A 20,666-nucleotide genomic window follows, 5' to 3' on the forward strand; every position below is an offset into this window, starting at 1 on the left:
TTCCCAGACACTGTTGGCACTCTCCTGTCGTTTGGAGTGATATACTGTAATTTAGAGATACCAGTTGATTCCTTGCGATACCAGATCAGATATCGCCAGGGAGAGAGTTAAGCACTTTGCATACACAGAGGGATGGGCTGAGTGGATATTTGCAGAGTATCCACTTGTCCCTCTAGTCAAAGTTGCTAGTGCTTTCACACAAGGGCGACACCCACCGGTGACCATAGCAACGAAATAAACAAACATTATCGACGTGTGAAAAGTGAATGTCTTATAATTCCATAAGCATGCATAAAAAAGTATTTTCATAAGGAACAGAAATTATTAACCCCAAAATACATCACTGACCACACCGCCTGGATAGAATTTAGGTTGCAATTTGGGAAGCAGACACAGACTGGCATCTGTCCACTAGGGCTAAGAACTGCCAGGGACCTCACGATACGATATTATCACGATATTTAGGTATGATATGTACTGCAATCCTCATGATTCTATATGTATTGCGATTTGATTCTGTGATTTTATTGCGATTCGATGTTCCTAACATATTGCTAACAATATGTCTGCTGCAGAGGGACAAGAGAGAGACATGAGAAAACAAATTATCAGTCATGGAAATAAAGGTGCTGAAAACAAATTGGCTCCTTATTTAAAAAGATGGAGAACAAACTATGAAGGAAAAATACTGGTGTTTTGGTGCAGATTACAGCCAACTAGCGCCAAAATAATACAGCGATATTTTCTAAATGATATGATGTATCGTAAAAAATTATATCCCGTTATGTAACTGCAGCAATTTTTCCTCCCCATCACTAAAGGTCACCCAGGATGTCAGACAGAGGACTGTAGAGTCCCTCTGAGTGTTACGTTGTGGAATCGACTTAAGGGTCTTCTGGGTGTTGATATTGAGCTCTATCCCCAGACTGATACTTTGGGAATCATTTTAACACTTAATTTGTGTTTTTTCAGATGTCCAGTTTACAGAGCTCTCTCTCTCTCTGAAACTCACTGCTCACTCCCCCCCCTCTTTCCCTTGCTCTGTGCGTATGTGGGGTTGTCAGGGTGACGGTTAGCACCTGAAAACAATCGGTAGACTGTAGCGGGGCCTGCACAAACACAAGTCTGGCTCTGCCCCAGCCAGCGCATTCCTGGCCCTACCTAGCTTAGCTTAGCCTTCCACGCTCCCTGGTTCTACCTAGCTTAGCTCAGCCTTCCACGCTCCCTGGTTCTACCTAGCCTAGCTTAGCCTTCCTCCCTCCCTGGTTCTACCTAGCTTAGCTCAGCCTTCCACGCTCCCTGGTTCTACCTAGCCTAGCTCAGCCTTCCACGCTCCATGGTTTTACCTAGTTTTACCTAGCCTAGCTTAGCCTTCCTCCCTTCTCCCTCCTCCCCCCTCCTCCCTTCTCTCGGTTTCCTCCCTCCCTTCTCTCTGTTCCCCGCTCCCTCCCTTTCCTTCTGTTTCCCCCCTCCCTCCCTTCTCTCTGTTTCCTCACTCCCTTCTCTCTGTTCCCCTCTCTTGCCTCCCTCCCTTCTCTCTGTTTCCTCCCTCCCTTCTCTGTGTCCTCCCTCCCTTCTCTTTGTTCCCCTTTCTTCACTCCCTCCCTTTTCTCTGTTTCCCCCCTCCCTTCTCTCTGTTTCCCCCCTCCCTTCTCTCTGTTTCCTCCCTCCCTTCTCTCTGTTTCCTCCCTCCATTCTCTCTGTTTCTCCCCTCCCTTCTCTCTGTTTCCTCCCTCCCTTCTCTCTGTTTCCTCCCTCCCTTCTCTCTGTTTCCTCCCTCCCTTCTCTCTGTTTCCTCCCTCCCTTCCCTCTGTTTTCCCCTCCCTTCTCTCTGTTCCCCCCTCCCTCCCTTCTCTCTGTTCCCTCTCTGTTTTCCCCTCCCTTCTCTCTGTTCCCCCCTCCCTCCCTTCTCTCTGTTTCCTCCCTCCCTTCTCTCTGTTCCCCCCTCCGTCCCTTCTCTCTGTTCCCCCCTCCCTCCCTTCTCTCTGTTTCCTCCCTCCCTTCTCTCTGTTCCCCCCTCCCTCCCTTCTCTCTGTTCCCCCCTCCCTCCCTTCTCTCTGTTCCCCCCTCCCTCCCTCCTCTCTGTTCCCCGCTCCCTCCCTTTCCTTCTGTTTCCCCCCTCCCTCATTTCTCTCTGTTTCCTCCCTCCATTCTCTCTGTTTCCTCCCTCCCTTCTCTCTGTTCCCCTCTCTTGCCTCCCTCCCTTCTCTCTGTTTCCTCCCTCCCTTCTCTGTTTCCTCCCTCCCTTCTCTCTGTTTCCCTCTCTTCCCTCCCTCCCTTCTCTCTGTTTCCTCCCTCCCTTCTCTATGTTTCCCTTCTCTCTGTTTCCCCCCTCCCTTCTCTCTGTTTCTCCCCTCCCTTCTCTCTGTTTCCTCCCTCCATTCTCTCTGTTTCCTCCCTCCCTTCTCTCTGTTTCCTCCCTCCCTTCTCTCTGTTTCCTCCCTCCCTTCTCTCTGTTTCCTCCCTCCCTTCTCTCTGTTCCCCCCTCCCTCCCTTCTCTCTGTTCCCCCCTCCCTCCCTTCTCTCTGTTTCCTCCCTCCCTTCTCTCTGTTCCCCCCTCCCTCCCTTCTCTCTGTTTCCTCCCTCCCTTCCCTCTGTTCCCCCCTCCCTCCCTTCTCTCTGTTTCCTCCCTCCCTCACTTCTCTCTGTTCCCCCCACCCTCCATTTTCTCTGTTTCCCCCCTCCCTCACTTCTCTCTGTTTCCTCCCTCCCTTCCATCTGTTCCCCCCTCCCTCCCTTATCTCTGTTTCCCCCCTCCCTCACTTCTCTCTGTTCCCCCCCTCCCTCACTTCTCTCTGTTCCCCCCACCCTCCCTTTTCTCTGTTTCCCCCCTCCCTCACTTCTCTCTGTTTCCTCCCTCCCTTCTCTCTGTTTCCCCCCTCCCTTCTCTCTGTTTCCCTCCTCCCTTCTCTCTGTTTCCTCCCTCCCTTCTCTCTGTTTCCTCCCTCCCTTCTCTCTGTTCCCCCCTCCCTCCCTTCTCTCTGTTCCCCCCTCCCTCCCTTCTCTCTGTTTCCTCCCTCCCTTCTCTCTGTTCCTCCCCTCCCTCCCTTCTCTCTGTTTCCTCCCTCCCTTCTCTCTGTTCCCCCCTCCCTCCCTTCTCTCTGTTCCCCCCTCCCTCCCTTCTCTCTGTTCTCCCCTCCCTCCCTTCTCTCTGTTTCCTCCCTCCCTTCTCTCTGTTCCCCCCTCCCTCCCTTCTCTCTGTTTCCTCCCTCCCTTCTCTCTGTTCCCCCCTCCCTCCCTTCTCTCTGTTTCCCCCCTCCCTCACTTCTCTCTGTTCCCCCCACCCTCCCTTTCTCTGTTTCCCCCCTCCCTCACTTCTCTCTGTTTCCTCCCTCCCTTCTCTCTGTTTCCTCCCTCCCTTCTCTCTGTTTCCTCCCTCCCTTCTCTCTGTTTCCTCCCTCCCTTCTCTCTGTTTCCTCCCTCCCTTCTCTCTGTTCCCCGCTCCCTCCCTTCACTCTGTTTCCTCCCTCCCTTCACTCTGTTTCCCCCCTCCCTTCTCTCTGTTTCCTCCCTCCCTTCTCTGTTTCCCCCTCCCTCCCTTCTCTGTTTCCTCCCTCCCTTCTCTCTGTTTCCCCCTCCCTTCTCTCTGTTTCCTCCCTCCCTTCTCTCTGTTACTCCCTCCCTTCTCTCTGTTCCCCTCTCTTCCCTCCCTCCCTTTTCTCTGTTCACCCTCTCCCTCCTTCATTTTCTCTGTTCCACCTCTCTTCCCTCTATTCCACCTCTCCTCCCCTCCTCTCATCCCCTCTTCAACCCTCCATACCTTCTCCTCAGGTCTCCTGTCTCAAGCAGAGGTGCTGGTGCTGATGCTGCGTCATGGAAACTGCTGGCCTGGGGGTGCTGATGACGCCATCACAGCAGCTCTTCCTGGCCTGTTGGGCACGGGGCTCTAGGGACTAGAGGGGGGAGGAGGAACACGTGACTGGCTAGAGGAGAGGGAACAATAGAGGGATTGGACAGGTGTTAGATGGCACCCTATTCCCTATTTAGTGCAATACTGTGCCATTTGGGACAGAACGTCCTTATTTTTATGTATGCAACTCGTCTGACAGTTGTCTTGAGTTGTAGTTTTGACGAACAAAAACAGACAATGATGTAGGTCATATGCGGTTGAATCAGTGTTCATGTGTCTGGTGTGGCTGTAGCCAGTAGACTAGAGGGAGTCATGTACAGTAAACTAGAGTAAATAAGGTACAGTAGAGTGAATCGGGTACAGTAGACTAGATTGAATCAGGTACAAGTAGATTAGCGTTAATAAGGTACAATAGAGTGAATCAGGTACAGTAGACTAGAGGGAATCAGGTACAAGTATATTAGAGTGAATCAGGTACAGTAGACTAGAGTAAATAAGGTACAGTAGACTAGAGTAAATAAGGTACAGTAGACTAGAGGGAGTCAGGTACAGTAGACTAGAGTAAATAAGGTACAGTAGAGTGAATCAGGTACCGTAGACTAGATTGAATCAGGTACAGTAGACTAGAGGGATTCAGGTACAGTAGACTAGAGTAAATAAGGTACAGTAGAGTGAATCAGGTACAGTAGACTAGAGTGAATCAGGTACAGTAGACTAGAGTAAATAAGGTACAGTAGTGTGAATCAGGTACAGTAGACTAGAGGGAGTCAGGTACAGTAGACTAGAGTAAATAAGGTACAGTAGAGTGAATCAGGTACAGTAGACTAGAGTGAATCAGGTACAGTAGACTAGAGTGAATAAGGTACAAGTAGATTAGAGTGAATCAGGTACAGTAGACTAGAGTAAATAAGGTACAGTAGACTAGAGGGAGTCAGGTACAGTAGACTAGAGTGAATCAGGTACAGTAGACTAGAGTAAATAAGGTACAGTAGACTAGAGTGAATCAGGTACAGTAGACTAGATTGAATCAGGTACAAGTAAATTAGCGTTAATAAGGTACAATAGAGTGAATCAGGTACAGTAGACTAGTGAATCAGGTACAGTAGACTAGAGTAAATAAGGTACAGTAGACTAGAGGGAGTCAGGTACAGTAGACTAGAGTAAATAAGGTACAGTAGAGGGAATCAGGTACAGTAGAGTGAATCAGGTACCGTAGACTAGAGGGAGTCAGGTACAGTAGACTAGAGTAAATAAGGTACCGTAGAGTGAATCAGGTACAGTAGACTAGAATAAATAAGGTACAGTAGACTAGAGGGAGTAAGGTACAGTAGACTAGAGTAAATAAGGTACAGTAGAGTGAATCAGGTACAGTAGACTAGATTGAATCAGGTACAAGTAGATTAGAGTTAATAAGGTACAGTAGAGTGAATCAGGTACAGTAGACTAGAGGGAATCAGGTACAGTAGTGTGAATCAGGTACAGTAGTGTGAATCAGGTACAGTAGACTAGCGTGAATCAGGTACAGTAGACTAGAATGAATCAGGTACAAGTAGATTAGAGTGAATCAGGTACAGTAGACTAGAGTAAATAAGGTACAGTAAACTAGAGGGAGTCAGGTACAGTAGACTAGATTGAATCAGGTACAGTAGACTAGAGTAAATAAGGTACAGTAAACTAGAGGGAGTCAGGTACAGTAGACTAGAGTGAATCAGGTACAGTAGACTAGAGTAAATAAGGTACAGTAAACTAGAGGGAATCAGGTACAGTAGACTAGATTGAATCAGGTACAAGTAGATTAGCTTTAATAAGGTACAGTAGAGGGAATCAGGTACAGTAGACTAGAATGAATCCGGTACAAGTAGATTAGAGTGAATCAGGTACAGTAGACTAGAGTAAATCAGGTACAGTAGACTAGAGGGAATCAGGTACAGTAGACTAGATTGAATCAGGTACAAGTAGATTAGCGTTAATAAGGTACAGTAGAGTGAATCAGGTACAGTAGACTAGAGGGAATCAGGTACAGTAGTGTGAATCAGGTACAGTAGTGTGAATCAGGTACAGTAGACTAGCGTGAATCAGGTACAGTAGACTAGAATGAATCAGGTACAAGTAGATTAGAGTGAATCAGGTACAGTAGACTAGAGTAAATAAGGTACAGTAAACTAGAGGGAATCAGGTACAGTAGACTAGATTGAATCAGGTACAAGTAGATTAGCTTTAATAAGGTACAGTAGAGGGAATCAGGTACAGTAGACTAGAGGGAATCAGGTACAGTAGACTAGAGTGAATCAGGTACAGTAGACTAGAATGAATCAGGTACAAGTAGATTAGAGTGAATCAGGTACAGTAGACTAGAATTAATCGGGTACAAGTAGATTAGAGTGAATCAGGTACAGTAGACTAGAGTAAATAAGGTACAGTAGACTAGAGTGAATCAGGTACAGTAGACTAGAGTAAATAAGGTACAGTAGACTAGAGTGAATCAGGTACAGTAGACTAGAGTAAATAAGGTACAGTAGACTAGAGTGAATCAGGTACAGTAGACTAGAGTAAATAAGGTACAGTAGACTAGAGTGAATCAGGTACAGTAGACTAGAGTGAATCAGGTACAGTAGACTAGAGTGAATCAGGTACAGTAGACTAGAGTGAATCAGGTACAGTAGACTAGAGTAAATAAGGTACAGTAGACTAGAGTGAATCAGGTACAGTAGACTAGAGTAAATAAGGTACAGTAGACTAGAGTAAATAAGGTACAGTAGACTAGAGTGAATCAGGTACAGTAGACTAAAGTAAATAAGGTACAGTAGAGTGAATCAGGTACAGTAGACTAGAGTAAATAAGGTACAGTAGACTAGAGTGAATCAGGTACAGTAGACTAGAGTAAATAAGGTACAGTAGACTAGAGTGAATCAGGTACAGTAGACTAGAGTGAATCAGGTACAGTAGACTAGAGTGAATCAGGTACAAGTAGATTAGAGTGAATCAGGTACAGTAGACTAGAGTAAATAAGGTACAGTAGACTAGAGTGAATCAGGTACAAGTAGATTAGAGGGAATCAGGTACAGTAGACTAGAGGGAATCAGGTACAGTAGACTAGAGTGAATCAGGTACAGTAGACTAGAATGAATCAGGTACAAGTAGATTAGAGTGAATCAGGTACAGTAGACTAGAATTAATCGGGTACAAGTAGATTAGAGTGAATCAGGTACAGTAGACTAGAGTAAATAAGGTACAGTAGACTAGAGTGAATCAGGTACAGTAGACTAGAGTAAATAAGGTACAGTAGACTAGAGTGAATCAGGTACAGTAGACTAGAGTAAATAAGGTACAGTAGACTAGAGTGAATCAGGTACAGTAGACTAGAGTAAATAAGGTACAGTAGACTAGAGTGAATCAGGTACAGTAGACTAGAGTGAATCAGGTACAGTAGACTAGAGTGAATCAGGTACAGTAGACTAGAGTGAATCAGGTACAGTAGACTAGAGTAAATAAGGTACAGTAGACTAGAGTGAATCAGGTACAGTAGACTAGAGTAAATAAGGTACAGTAGACTAGAGTAAATAAGGTACAGTAGACTAGAGTGAATCAGGTACAGTAGACTAGAGTAAATAAGGTACAGTAGAGTGAATCAGGTACAGTAGACTAGAGTAAATAAGGTACAGTAGACTAGAGTGAATCAGGTACAGTAGACTAGAGTAAATAAGGTACAGTAGACTAGAGTGAATCAGGTACAGTAGACTAGAGTAAATAAGGTACAGTAGACTAGAGTGAATCAGGTACAGTAGACTAGAGTAAATAAGGTACAGTAGAGTGAATCAGGTATAGTAGACTAGAGTAAATAAGGTACAGTAGACTAGAGTGAATCAGGTACAGTAGACTAGAGTAAATAAGGTACAGTAGACTAGAGTGAATCAGGTACAGTAGACTAGAGTAAATAAGGTACAGTAGACTAGAGTGAATCAGGTACAGTAGACTAGAGTAAATAAGGTACAGTAGACTAGAGTGAATCAGGTACAGTAGACTAGAGTAAATAAGGTACAGTAGACTAGAGTGAATCAGGTACAGTAGACTAGAGTAAATAAGGTACAGTAGACTAGAGTGAATCAGGTACAGTAGACTAGAGTAAATAAGGTACAGTAGACTAGAGTGAATCAGGTACAGTAGACTAGAGTAAATAAGGTACAGTAGAGTGAATCAGGTACAGTAGACTAGAGTGAATCAGGTACAGTAGACTAGAGTAAATAAGGTACAGTAGACTAGAGTAAATAAGGTACAGTAGACTAGAGTAAATAAGGTACAGTAGACTAGAGTGAATCAGGTACAGTAGACTAGAGTAAATAAGGTACAGTAGACTAGAGTAAATAAGGTACAGTAGACTAGAGTAAATAAGGTACAGTAGACTAGAGTAAATAAGGTACAGTAGACTAGAGTAAATAAGGTACAGTAGACTAGAGTGAATCAGGTACAGTAGACTAGAGTGAATCAGGTACAGTAGACTAGAGTGAATCAGGTACAGTAGATTAGAGTGAGTCAGGTACAGTAGACTAGAGTAAATAAGGTACAGTAGACTAGAGTGAATCAGGTACAGTAGACTAGAGTAAATAAGGTACAGTAGATTAGAGTGAATCAGGTACAGTAGATTAGAGTGAATCAGGTACAGTAGACTAGAGTGAATCAGGTACAGTAGACTAGAGTAAATAAGGTACAGTAGATTAGAGTGAATCAGGTACAGTAGATTAGAGTGAATCAGGTACAGTAGACTAGAGTAAATAAGGTACAGTAGATTATAGTGAATCAGGTACAGTAGATTAGAGTGAATCAGGTACAGTAGACTAGAGTGAATCAGGTACAGTAGACTAGAGTAAATAAGGTACAGTAGACTAGAGTGAGTCAGGTACAGTAGACTAGAGTAAATAAGGTACAGTAGACTAGAGTAAATAAGGTACAGTAGACTAGAGTAAATAAGGTACAGTAGACTAGAGTAAATAAGGTACAGTAGACTAGAGTGAATCATGTACAGTAGACTAGAGTAAATAAGGTACAGTAGACTAGAGTAAATAAGGTACAGTAGACTAGAGTAAATAAGGTACAGTAGACTAGAGTAAATAAGGTACAGTAGACTAGAGTAAATAAGGTACAGTAGACTAGAGTGAATCAGGTACAGTAGACTAGAGTGAATCAGGTACAGTAGACTAGAGTAAATAAGGTACAGTAGATTAGAGTGAGTCAGGTACAGTAGACTAGAGTAAATAAGGTACAGTAGACTAGAGTGAATCAGGTACAGTAGACTAGAGTAAATAAGGTACAGTAGATTAGAGTGAATCAGGTACAGTAGATTAGAGTGAATCAGGTACAGTAGACTAGAGTGAATCAGGTACAGTAGACTAGAGTAAATAAGGTACAGTAGATTAGAGTGAATCAGGTACAGTAGATTAGAGTGAATCAGGTACAGTAGACTAGAGTAAATAAGGTACAGTAGATTATAGTGAATCAGGTACAGTAGATTAGAGTGAATCAGGTACAGTAGACTAGAGTGAATCAGGTACAGTAGACTAGAGTAAATAAGGTACAGTAGACTAGAGTGAGTCAGGTACAGTAGACTAGAGTAAATAAGGTACAGTAGACTAGAGTAAATAAGGTACAGTAGAGTGGATGGCAGTGGGAGGTAGAGTGTGCTGAGTATCATCTCTGTTTTGTACTCTCCTCCTTCCCTGCATCCCACACCATTCCTCCTTACCCTTCCTCCCTCCTTCCTTATTTCCCTCCATCCATGTGTGTCTCTGTGCTGAGATGTTAACATGCTCAACATCTCTTTAGTTGATAGCTTTCTGTCCCTGATATCATACAGCATCTCCCAGACTGAGGGAGCGGGAGTAATCAAATATAGCTTTATTTATACAGCACATTTCAGACGCAATTTACAATAAAAAAACTAATTAAAAACATTGAAATAAAAGCTGAAATATTTACTACACAACAAACATAAGATACAAAACAAAAGAATGACACAAACTGAACAACTAAAAAGCAAGCACCCAGAGGAAAAGCAAAGCAAAAACTATATGTTTTCAATATGTCCACAGTTTCTGGCAGGCTATTCCAGAGTCTGGGGGCATGGTAACTAAAGCCTGCCTCTCCATGCGTCTTGGTCCTAGGCTTTGGGATAGTTAAAAGGACAGTGCCAGAGGACCTCAGGGACCTACTGGGTACAGAACTTAAAGCATGTCTGAATTGTATTGGTGTGCAATCATGGATTGGTTTAAAAACCAATAGAAGAATCTTAAATCATTCTAAAACTCACAGGCAGCCAGTGCAGAGACCTTAAAACCGGTGTAATGTGTGCTCTCCATCTGGTCTTGGTCAGTACCCATGCTGCAGTATTCTGTATGTTTTACAGTGCAGAAACCTTAAAACTGGTGTAATGTGCGCTCTCCATCTGGTCTTGGTCAGTACCCGTGCTGCAGCATTCTGTATGTTTTGCAGTTGACCGATGGCTTTCTTGGGTAGACCAGATAGGAGGAGAGCATTACATTAGTCAAGCCTGTTTGTAATAAAAGCTTTGATGAGTCTCTCTGTATCAGTCTGAGAGAGGAACAGCCACATCTTGACAATGTTTCCCAGGTGTTAAAAATATATTTTAGTCACATTCCCAATGTGTGATTGGAAATTTAGTTCCGAATTTAAAATAATACCTCTGTTTTTTAGCTGGTGTTTTTATCTTTAATTCCCGTGAATTAAAATGTGCGGCTAGATTCTCTCTCTATGCTTTCGCTCCAACATGAAGTACCTCAGTCTTGTCTTGATTTAGCAGGAGGAAGTTGAGCCAACCAAGTATTTAAATCACTAATAAATCAATAATTTATCCGTGGAGCTAAAATCCTCTGGTGACACAGAAATGTAAAAGTTGTGTATCGTCTGCATAGCAGTGAAAATCAATGCTGTGCTTTCTGATAACTCTGCCCAGGGGTAACATATATAAACTGAAGCGTACCAGAACCAAAATCGAACCTTGTGGAACGCCACATGTGATGTGTCTTTTCTCTGAGTTATGTTCATCAATGGTGACAAACTCTCGACCGGTTAAATAGGTCCTAAACCAATTTAGAAGTGGATCGGAGAGGCCATCGCATTATGATCAACAGTGTGGAATGCAGCACTAAGAGTACAAGGACAGAGAGCTGTTTAGCATCTGTGTTGACTCTAAGATCATGTTGGTTATCTTATCTCTGAAACATGCCGTAAACTCGTCACATTTAGATGTACAGGGAAGTTCACATAGGTTTGCGGGGGTAGGATTTATCAGGGCATCAATGGTAGAGAAGAGCACTCTCTAAGTATTCTGATTTATAGTGATCAAGTTATAGAAATGAGCCCGTCTGGCATTTCTAATGGCCTTGTTATATTTGCCAAGTTGCTCTCTCAGAATATCATAATTAGAGGTCGACCGATTATGATTTTTCAACGCCGATATCGATTGAAGGACCAAAAAAAGCTGATACCGATTCATTTTTATATATTTGTAATTATGACAATTACAACAATACTGAATTAACACTTTTATTTTAACTTAACATACATACATCGTTAAAATCAAGTTATAGTCTAAAATAAATAATGAAACATTTTCAATTTGATTTAAATAATGCAAAAACACAGTGTTGGAGAAGAAAGTAAAAGTGCAATATGTGCCATGTAAAAAAGCTGCCGTTTAAGTTCCAAGAGAACATATGAAAGCTAGTGGTTCCTTTTAACATGAGTCTTCAATATTCCCAGTTAAGAAGTTTTAGGTTGTAGTTATTATAGGAATTATAGGACTATTTCTCTCTATACCATTTGTATTTCACATACCTTTGTCTATTGGATCTTCTTATAGGCACTATTGTATTGCCAGCCTAATCTCGGGAGTTGATAGGCTTGAAGTCATAAACAGCGCTGTGCTTCAAGCATTTCGAAGAGCTGCTGGCAAACGCAGTAAAGTAGAAATGAATGCTTACGAGCCTGCTGCTGCTTACCACCACTCAATTAGACTGCTCTATCAAATATCAAATCATAGACTTAATTATAATATAATAAACTCACAGAAATACGAGCCTTCGGTCACTAATATGGTCATATCCGGAAACTATCATTTAGAAAACAAAACGTTTATTCTTTCAGTGAAATACGGAATCGTTCCTTATTTTATCTAACGGGTGGCATCCCTAAGTCTAAATATTGCTGTTACATTGCACAACCTTCAATGTTATGTCATAATTCTGTAACATTCTGGCAAATTAATTACGGTCTTTATTAGGAAGAAATGGTCTTCACACAGCAACGAGCCAGGCGGCCCAAACTGCTTCTGTCACGGTTGTCGTAAGAACTGGACCATGGCGCAGCGGATGTTGAGTTCCACATATTTATTGCAAAGTGAAACTTAAAGAAAAAAAACAATAAATCAGTAAACGAACTACTAAACGTGACTACGTGGTGCACATGCACAAACACAAAACAATATCCCACAAACACAGGTGGGAGAAATATCTACTTAAATATAAATATGATCCCCAATTAGAGACAATGATTACCAGCTGCCTCTAATTGGGAATCATACAAAACACCAACATAGAAATTATAAACTAGAATGCCAGCTAGTCACACCCTGACCTACTACACCATAGAGAAACAAGAGCTCTCTATGGTCAGGGCGTGACAGCTGCATATGCCCTGACGCAAATGTGCTTTTGTTAAATCATCACCCGTTTAGCGAAGTAGGCTGTGAGTCGATGATAAATTAACAGGCACCGCATTGATTATATGCAACGCAGGACAAACTAGTTAAACTAGTAATGTCATCAACCATGTGTAGTTAACTAGTGATTATGTTAAGATTGATTGTATTTTATACAATAATTATTATTATTATTTATTTATTTTTAGAATTTTACCCCTTTTTCTCCCCAATTTCGTGGTATCCAATTGTTTTGTAGCTACTATCTTGTCTCATCGCTACAACTCCGAAGGTTGAAAGTCATGCATCCTCCGATACACAACCCAACCAAGCCGCTCTTAACACAGTGCGCATCCAACCCGGAAGCCAGCCGCACCAATGTGTCGGAGGAAACACCGTGCACCTGGCAACCTTGGTTAGCGCGCACTGCGCCCGGATCGAGACAAGGATATCCCTACCGGCCAACCCCTCCCTAACCCGGACGACGCTAGGCCAATTGTGCGTCGCCCCACGGACCTCCCAGTCACGGCCGGTTACGACAGAGCCTGGGCGCGAACCCAGAGTCTCTGGTGGCACAGCTGGCGCTGCAGTACAGCGCCCTTAACCACTGCGCCTCTGCCTTTCTGCAATTTTTAATTGATTCATTTCCTCACTCATCCAAGGAGCTCTCCATTTGGATGTGGCCCTTTTCAACTTTACTGGAGCTATGGCGTCAATGGTCGCTCTTAATTTGCTATATGTCATCTAAATCATCAGAAGAGGAAGTCAGAATAGGTGGTGTATTGTTCATACACTCCATGAAATCTGTAGCAACTTCAGAGGTAAGGTTGCATTTCTTAATAATTCGTTCAGTATTACCCTGAGCTACAAGGTCGTAAAAAAGACACTATGGTGATCAGATAAGGCAATATCAACAATAGAGGATATGTCAATAGAAATACCCTTGGTAATAACCAGGTCCAGAGTATGGCCGTGGTTATGTGTGGGCACAGTAACATGTTGGATAAAGTCCATAGAGCTCAAAAGATTAATACATTCAATGGCCCTGGAGTCCATGTCTTTTTCAACATGAATATTAATATCGCCCAGCACAATTATTTTATCATAGTTCTCAAGGACAATAGACAATACTTCAGATAAATCAGTAAAGAAAGTGGGGCAGTGTTTTGGTGGCCTATACAGGGTTATGGCCAGCACTGGTGGCTGACATTTAAACAGTAAAGTATGATGCTCAAAAGACCCAAAATCGCCAAACAAAATGACCTTACAGCTGAGAGCATTAGTAAAAATAGAGGCTGTCCTCCCACCCTTTTTCATTTTTCTGATAGAGTATGAAAAGCTGTCGTCTGGGAGGAGGCTTCATTAAGAGCGGCACTACAGTGTGATGACAGCCATGTTTCAGTTAGAAACATTCAAACAATCAACTTTTCACTCTGTAATTTTATTATTATTATTTTTTATTTCACCTTTATTTAACCAGGTAATGAGGTCATTCACGAGAAAGGTTTTACTTGTGATTGCTCTAACATTTAAAAGTGCCATAGTCCTATGAGTGTGGGCCCCTCTGCCTCTGGGGCATCTGCCTCAAAGTAACCAATGGAATAACAACCAAATGATTAAAGTTACAACCACGTTTTCTGACAGTCTCCGATCCATCAGAATGGTAGGCGATAACTGTTTTGTATTAACTCGAGTTAAAGGAGCATAAAGTAGGTTACTCACAATAGCCATAGTGCCATTTCTATAGGAGTTCATATGCTTATTCTGACAGGGAGAACTGGAGCACTACCAGACCATGTCTGTCAGTCTCTAATACAGTTTGCGATGTTGCTGGAAATAATTCTGGAACCCCTGCAATTAGGGTGAATCCCGTCTCTTTTAAAAAGTGCTGGTTGCTCCCACAGCAAATCAAAGTTGTCACAAAAAGAGACATTCCTGTCGTTGCAAAGTTTCTTCGGGTACAAGTTCAGGGCAAAAAGTCGGCTGAAACGTTCTGAACCCCTTCGGTAGTACGGAAGGGGGCCAGAGGTAATTATTATCTTCCCTGTGCTAGCCAGGGTGTAAAAAATATAATTGGTGTCCTCCCTCAGTTCTTCAGATCGCCTAAAACAAAGGTCATTTAAACCGATGTGAGTGACGATTGTGTCAATGTTGGAGTAGTTGCGCCTCTGTGGTTTTGTCACTCATTTTGTGGCACAGTTGCCGCGTTCACGTACTAGTCAACTAGGAAATGCTCAGAAATTTCCGACTTGCTAACTGGTTGTGGTTATATACGTGCCATGTTCAACGAATCAGCAAGCCTGTGTATATTTGGTAAATCTACTTGTATATTTTGTATGATATGGTGCTTTCACCATTGGATCACCAAGACCTGTAAATAAATCTACACTCTGAGCACGTCAACCTGCCTTGCCTTCTGTTGATTTCATGCCCTTATGACTGCAACATGTCCCTATTTTACAATTACATCATCAAAATGTGTTGTAGACAAAATAATGAAAAGGCCTGGTAGCCTCAATAAATAGACACAGATTTGTAGTGGAACATTCCATGCCTAGATTTTTTTTTAACTTGACTTAAGACTTGTGACTCGACTTGACTTGCTCTTAGAATGCACGACTTGGACTTCACTCGAGACTCGACCCGTTGTTCTTGGGACTCGACTTGAACTCAGACCTTTTGACTTGAGACCTGCTTGTGACTCGAATAATAGTGACTTGGTCCCACCTCTGGTTTTCTCTCCCTCTATTGTCTGGCCTTGTGAGAACCGGAGTTGCCAGGCTGCAGAGAGGCTCTGGCAGCTAACACTGGGCCATAATGACAGACAAGGAGCCATGCATATCTTATATACACAGACAGCATGCGTCGTCTCCAAAAGCTGCGTTTGACAGTGAAAGTCCCTGGTGGTGGTGACAAAGCACAGATGGACTGACAGACCAAGAACAGGGCTAATGAATTGTTTAGACTCACACAGGAAGTGGGTTGATAGGGTGAGTCCCAAATGGAACCCTATTCCTTATGTACTGCACTACTTTTGACCAGCCCTCAAGTCTCTGGTTAAAAGTAGTGCACTATATGGGGAATAGGGTGCGATTTGGGGGACACACATACTGGCTGTGAAATTATTTTAAATTCAGTGAAAGAAAGTGTGGTCAAATCCCCCATTCTGTACTCCGTCACTCAGTCAGTCCTACACTTCCTCATCCTATGGGTTCCAAGGTTGTTAGAATTCCTCTTCCTATGGGTTCCAGGGTTGTTCCAGACTTCCTCTTCCTATGGGTTCCAGGGTTGTTCCAGACTTCCTCTTTCTATGGGTTCCAGGGTTGTTCCAGACTTCCTCTTCCTATGGGTTTCAAGGTTCTTCCAGACTTCCTCCCATAAGGCTTTATATTTTGGATGGAACATTTGATGTTACTAACCTCCCACAGACATTCATTATTCATTACAATCATGGTCATAGTCAGATCAACCGAAGCACTGTGAATCTCAAGGGTGTCAAACTCAATTCCTGGAGGGCCGTGTGTCTGTTTTTCAGTCCTCCCTTGTACTTAATTGATCAATTAAGGTCAATGTTTAATTAGCATCTCCCCTGACCTAGTTGTCTGTCTTAATTGGACATGAATTGAAAGGAAATAACAAAACCAGCAGACACACTGCCCTCCAGGAAGTGAGTTTGACACCCCTGCTCTGTAGTGTGGTTTCTATGGTCCCTCTCACCTTTCGTCTGTCTATCTCTCCCCCAGGTTTCCCCAAGACCTTCCCTCTGGACAACTCCCTGTTTGACAGCTGGCTGGCCCAGTCGGTGCAGATCACGGCTGATGACATGCTGAGCAAGTGGGCCCTGGAAGCCGGGCAGCACCGTGACAAGACGGCCAGCCTGCTGTCTGACCAGCTGCTGCAGGGAGAGGAGAACCTGCTCAGCCTTATGATGGACCACTCCATGAAGTCCACCTGGAAGACCCCTCAGCTGGGCCGCAAGACCCGGGGCAAGCCCCGAACCCGGGGCCATCACTCCACCACCAACACCGCCGCAGCAACAACTGACACCCCCCCTGCTGCTGCAGCCACCGCAGCCTCCACAGCCAAGGGGGCTCTACTGGCAGAGGAGAGGCCAGGCCATGGGGCTCGTAGAGGGGAAAGGTCCCGGGGTACCAAGGCCCTCCACCACCGCCACCCCCAGACCAGGAGCACTGAGGCCCCCCTGGACCCGCCACCGCAGCCGCCCACCTCCAAAATGGACTCCTGTCACATCTCGGAGGAGCGTGGCCCCTGGGACAGCCTCACGGGTACTGGGGTAGCGTCCTCCCCCCTGGCCTCCTGTTTCCCTCCATGCAGTAGTCCTGGGACAGTGCCTGAGTGGGGGTTAGGGGGGGGTCCCATTCCCCGCACAGCCTTGCGCCTCCGCCTGCACCGGCAGGGCAAGTCCCGGGGGAAGGGTGGGGCGCTGCAGGAAGCTGTGGAGCGCCCCCTGGAAAGGGAGAGAGAGAGGGACCCCCACCCCGTCTCCCACCCAGTGAAGGAGACATCATCATCGCTGCTGGACCCCGAGACAGACTGCTACTTCTCTGACGCCGAGCAGAGCGACTCAGACACACACTCCAGCGCCCGCAAGCTTCGTCTGGCTCAGTTGCATTCTGGGAGCGAGGACCTGCTGAGGAGGAGCGTGCTGGCTTTGTAGAAAAAACTGAGACGCGCGCACACATACACACACCATCGACCAGAACACACACTGTTTTCTCAGACTGACTGGAGCTCCATCCCAGCTCCCTCTGCCACGGCTTCTGTCTGTGCTCTTGATATTCAAATTGTAGTTATTTTCTTTCTAGATCGATTTAATGAACCATATCTCGGTACATCACTAGTCATGAATCAGTTTATCTGCTCTGTTCTGGGGATTTGAATGTAGCTGCTACATAGTTAAACAATGAGGCTCTAGATGTTAGTAGTTAAAGTAACAACGGCTGTATGATGATGTAAGAAGAGAAAGTGGATTTGGACTACGTTACGTTTAGGTTTTATTTGGTTTAGATGTATAACACGGTGGGTGGTAAACCATGTCATCAACCCTTTCTAGCAACGTGGGGTCAGTGGTAACTAACCACAAGAGTTGGGGTGAATACTTTGTGGACATTATAAGCTAGTTCAGGTGAATCACTTATTTTCAAATGACCTAAGATGGATCCCATGATGCAATCCCTGGGATATGATGTTTAAAAAGCCTTTCAGTTCAGAATCAGACCCAGAACAGGTCTAATGGGCTAACCCATCAGTCTGAGAAATATACAGAAAATATCACACAAATATTAGCCTTTAAAAGCACAAATAGCTAACAGGAACTGTAATGCAAACATTGTGCATAAACACACTCACATACATATACACCACACACATTACACAAACACACACATGATTACATTCTCAAAGCTACTCCCTCTGCATTCAGCCGTTGTTGTAACATACTGTTTGAGAATTACGTCAGCTCTTCACTGACTCTGCCTCCTCTTCCGTTTGAATCATTGGAGAAACAATATTTAACGAATTGTGTGCCTTCTGTCGCTCCCCCAAAATGAGTTTATCAATCACTTCTATAATCTGATTTGTTACAATCAAAAAAGGGAAACCTGTTGTATTGGTAATCAAGCGTACCGAAACAGATGACCTTAATTGTAGTGCCTAAAAAAGGATGTATATACAGCTTTTGCCATGAATCAACCCAACCACACGCAAAGCCACACAGATACACAGTTCTACCATATTTGTGCAAATTGCTGCCCCAACAAAGCAACTTCTGGAGTCGTTGTTGCTCCCGTCAGACGAGTGGTATAATCAGCTACAGTACAGACTCCTGGATTCTGACTTCTTTTTTTAGTTCTTTGTAAATTTGTTTTAACTCTTGTTTTTTCGTCTCAGAGAGTTGTATTTTATACTTAAAGTGGTCCACAGTATTTTCTCAGGGTTTAAAAAAATCGAAGAAGATATATAAGAAGGGTTGAAAATGTATTGAAATCAAAGTTAAACCGTAAATATATTATACTATAAAAAGGCTATTTTATACATATAAGTATGTATAGAAAAGGTTCCTTTGGCAAAGCTTCACTGTTTGAACTGACTACTACTGTACTGAGAGCTTTTCTCCTGTCTCAATCAGTACACTACTACTGCTACTTCTACTACCCAACTGGCTGTCTCCTGAGTTGATGATGCCAAAGAACAGTGTAAAACAAACTGGGCAGCATGCACTCACTCTGGTAGCGTCCTAAACAACACCCTATTCCCTAGATAGTGCACATGGTGCCGGTTGGGACGCAGCCTCACTCTCCAGTGTCACCATGGGATCCGCTGAAGGACATGAATACGGAAATCTACCTGATGCCAGCAGCGCTGTTCTAGTCGATTCAATTGGGAGTTCTGCATTGCTCAGGCCTGCTCTGGCCTGGTGTGGCTCGGCTTTAACACCCACCACCACTATTCCACCTTGGACCCTCCCATTCCCTGCTCCCTTAAGGCTGTTACTTACTGGCCCTCTGTGCCACTGACCTACTCTGGATGGAGTGTCGCAGTTCCCCCCTACCTGGGAAGAGGAAGAGGTAGGTGTGTGTGTGTGTGTGTGTGTGTGTGTGTGTGTGTGTGTGTGTGTGTGTGTGTGTGTGTGTGTGTGTGTGTGTGTGTGTGTGTGTGTGTGTGTGTGTGTGTGTGTGTGTGTGTGTGTGTGTGTGTGTGTGTGTGAGTGTGTGAGTGAGAGAGAGTGAGAGAGAGTGAGAGAGAGTGTGAGAGAGTGTGAGAGAGTGTGATGGTTCAGAGCCCACTGACACCCCCAGTGCTGTTATCACAGAGTTGGAATGTAGAAGATGACTAGATTTTTGTGTTTTTGTTCGGTCCCCGGATGGGACCCATATTCAGGATGAAACCCCCTAAAACAGTGTATTGGTCAGGTGGCTCTGTCTGCAGCCAGTCCGGTTACTTCCTTTGGCCCCTTCCTTTCCATCCACCGTAACCCTTGGAGACAGACCAGTATAACCATAGAAATAGAATGAGTAGCACATTCTATTCATTCTTACTCTATGATTGCAACGTACACAATAACAACAACCATGCTTATTGTTGTCTGCAGATAGGTCGTCTGGGTGGATGAATAGGGTTAGCGCTGTAGTAGCCCCACCGAATCCACCCAAACACCTAGTCGTTTACGTGTTGCTAAGACGATGAAATGTAAACTTGGTTTCAATATTCAATATATACACCAATTTAGACTAGACAGTGTTTTAGACGGAGCCCTTCATGTACGGCCCCTAACGTAGTAGAAAACAGGTTGTTATTATTGGAGTGGGGCATCTACGCCCTCTTCCTCCGCTTCCTCTCAGAAACAGTAGGCTGGCATTTTAGTGAGGTGGTGAGGTCTTTTAGTCCAGCAGGTGACTGCACTTTTCATACAGATTATAGATGGATGGAGGGATAGATGGTATTATATCCTCGATGGACAGTAATATCCGACAGAGTACCTATGGATTACTATTATCCTCCTCAAGCAGGGTTTCTTTGCCCCATTCCTGAGCACCCACAGGGTTGCGTGTTTTGTTCCAGCCCACACTAACACACCTGATACAGATCATCAAATTGATGATCAGTTGAATTTAGGATGTGTTAGTGCTGAGCTGGAACAAAACATACATTCGGACGGTTGGTCCCCTGAAATAGGGTTGAGAAAGGATGCTTTGGTGTAGCTGTGGATGAATGTCCTAGTGCTGTCTCCGTACCACCTAGGAACTGCTGCTGCTGTTGTTGTTGTTGTCGTTTGTAGCGTGAAAAGGCCATCAGCACACTAACAGAACACAACGATGACGTCATTGAGAAGGATCTCCTCTTCTGTGTTAGTTGCTTCCTCCCATAGGGAACAGGTTCAAGGCTGTAGTAGTTCGACTGCCGTTTACCTATCTGGTTTTTGTATGCACCAACAATAGTGTATAATACTGTACTAGAGACCGTTTTGTTTCCTTGTTAAAAGCCTTCGCAAGCTGTTTTGTAACGCTTCTGCCGCGGCTCATATAACTAGAATGCTGACTCATAATCAGACCAACTGCTTCCTTATTGGCGCTTTAGCTCTCTGAC

At 44.1% G+C, this 20,666-nt stretch overlaps 1 protein-coding gene across 2 annotated transcripts in view; it reads left to right on the plus strand.

Moving 5' to 3' along the window:
• Positions 1-19,126, plus strand: part of LOC139418043 (protein Jade-1-like) — a 218,416-nt gene extending 199,290 nt beyond the window's left edge. For both annotated transcript variants that reach the window (XM_071167151.1, XM_071167153.1), the window contains one exon: positions 16,304-19,126. In XM_071167151.1, the coding sequence (XP_071023252.1) occupies positions 16,304-17,238 (935 nt within the window). In that variant the 3' untranslated portion in view covers positions 17,239-19,126. The remainder of the gene's footprint in view (positions 1-16,303) is intronic.
• The last annotated feature ends 1,540 nt before the right edge of the window (positions 19,127-20,666 follow it).

Source organism: Oncorhynchus clarkii, chromosome 10, assembly GCF_045791955.1.
Source record: "Oncorhynchus clarkii lewisi isolate Uvic-CL-2024 chromosome 10, UVic_Ocla_1.0, whole genome shotgun sequence".
Lineage (NCBI taxonomy): Eukaryota > Metazoa > Chordata > Actinopteri > Salmoniformes > Salmonidae > Oncorhynchus > Oncorhynchus clarkii.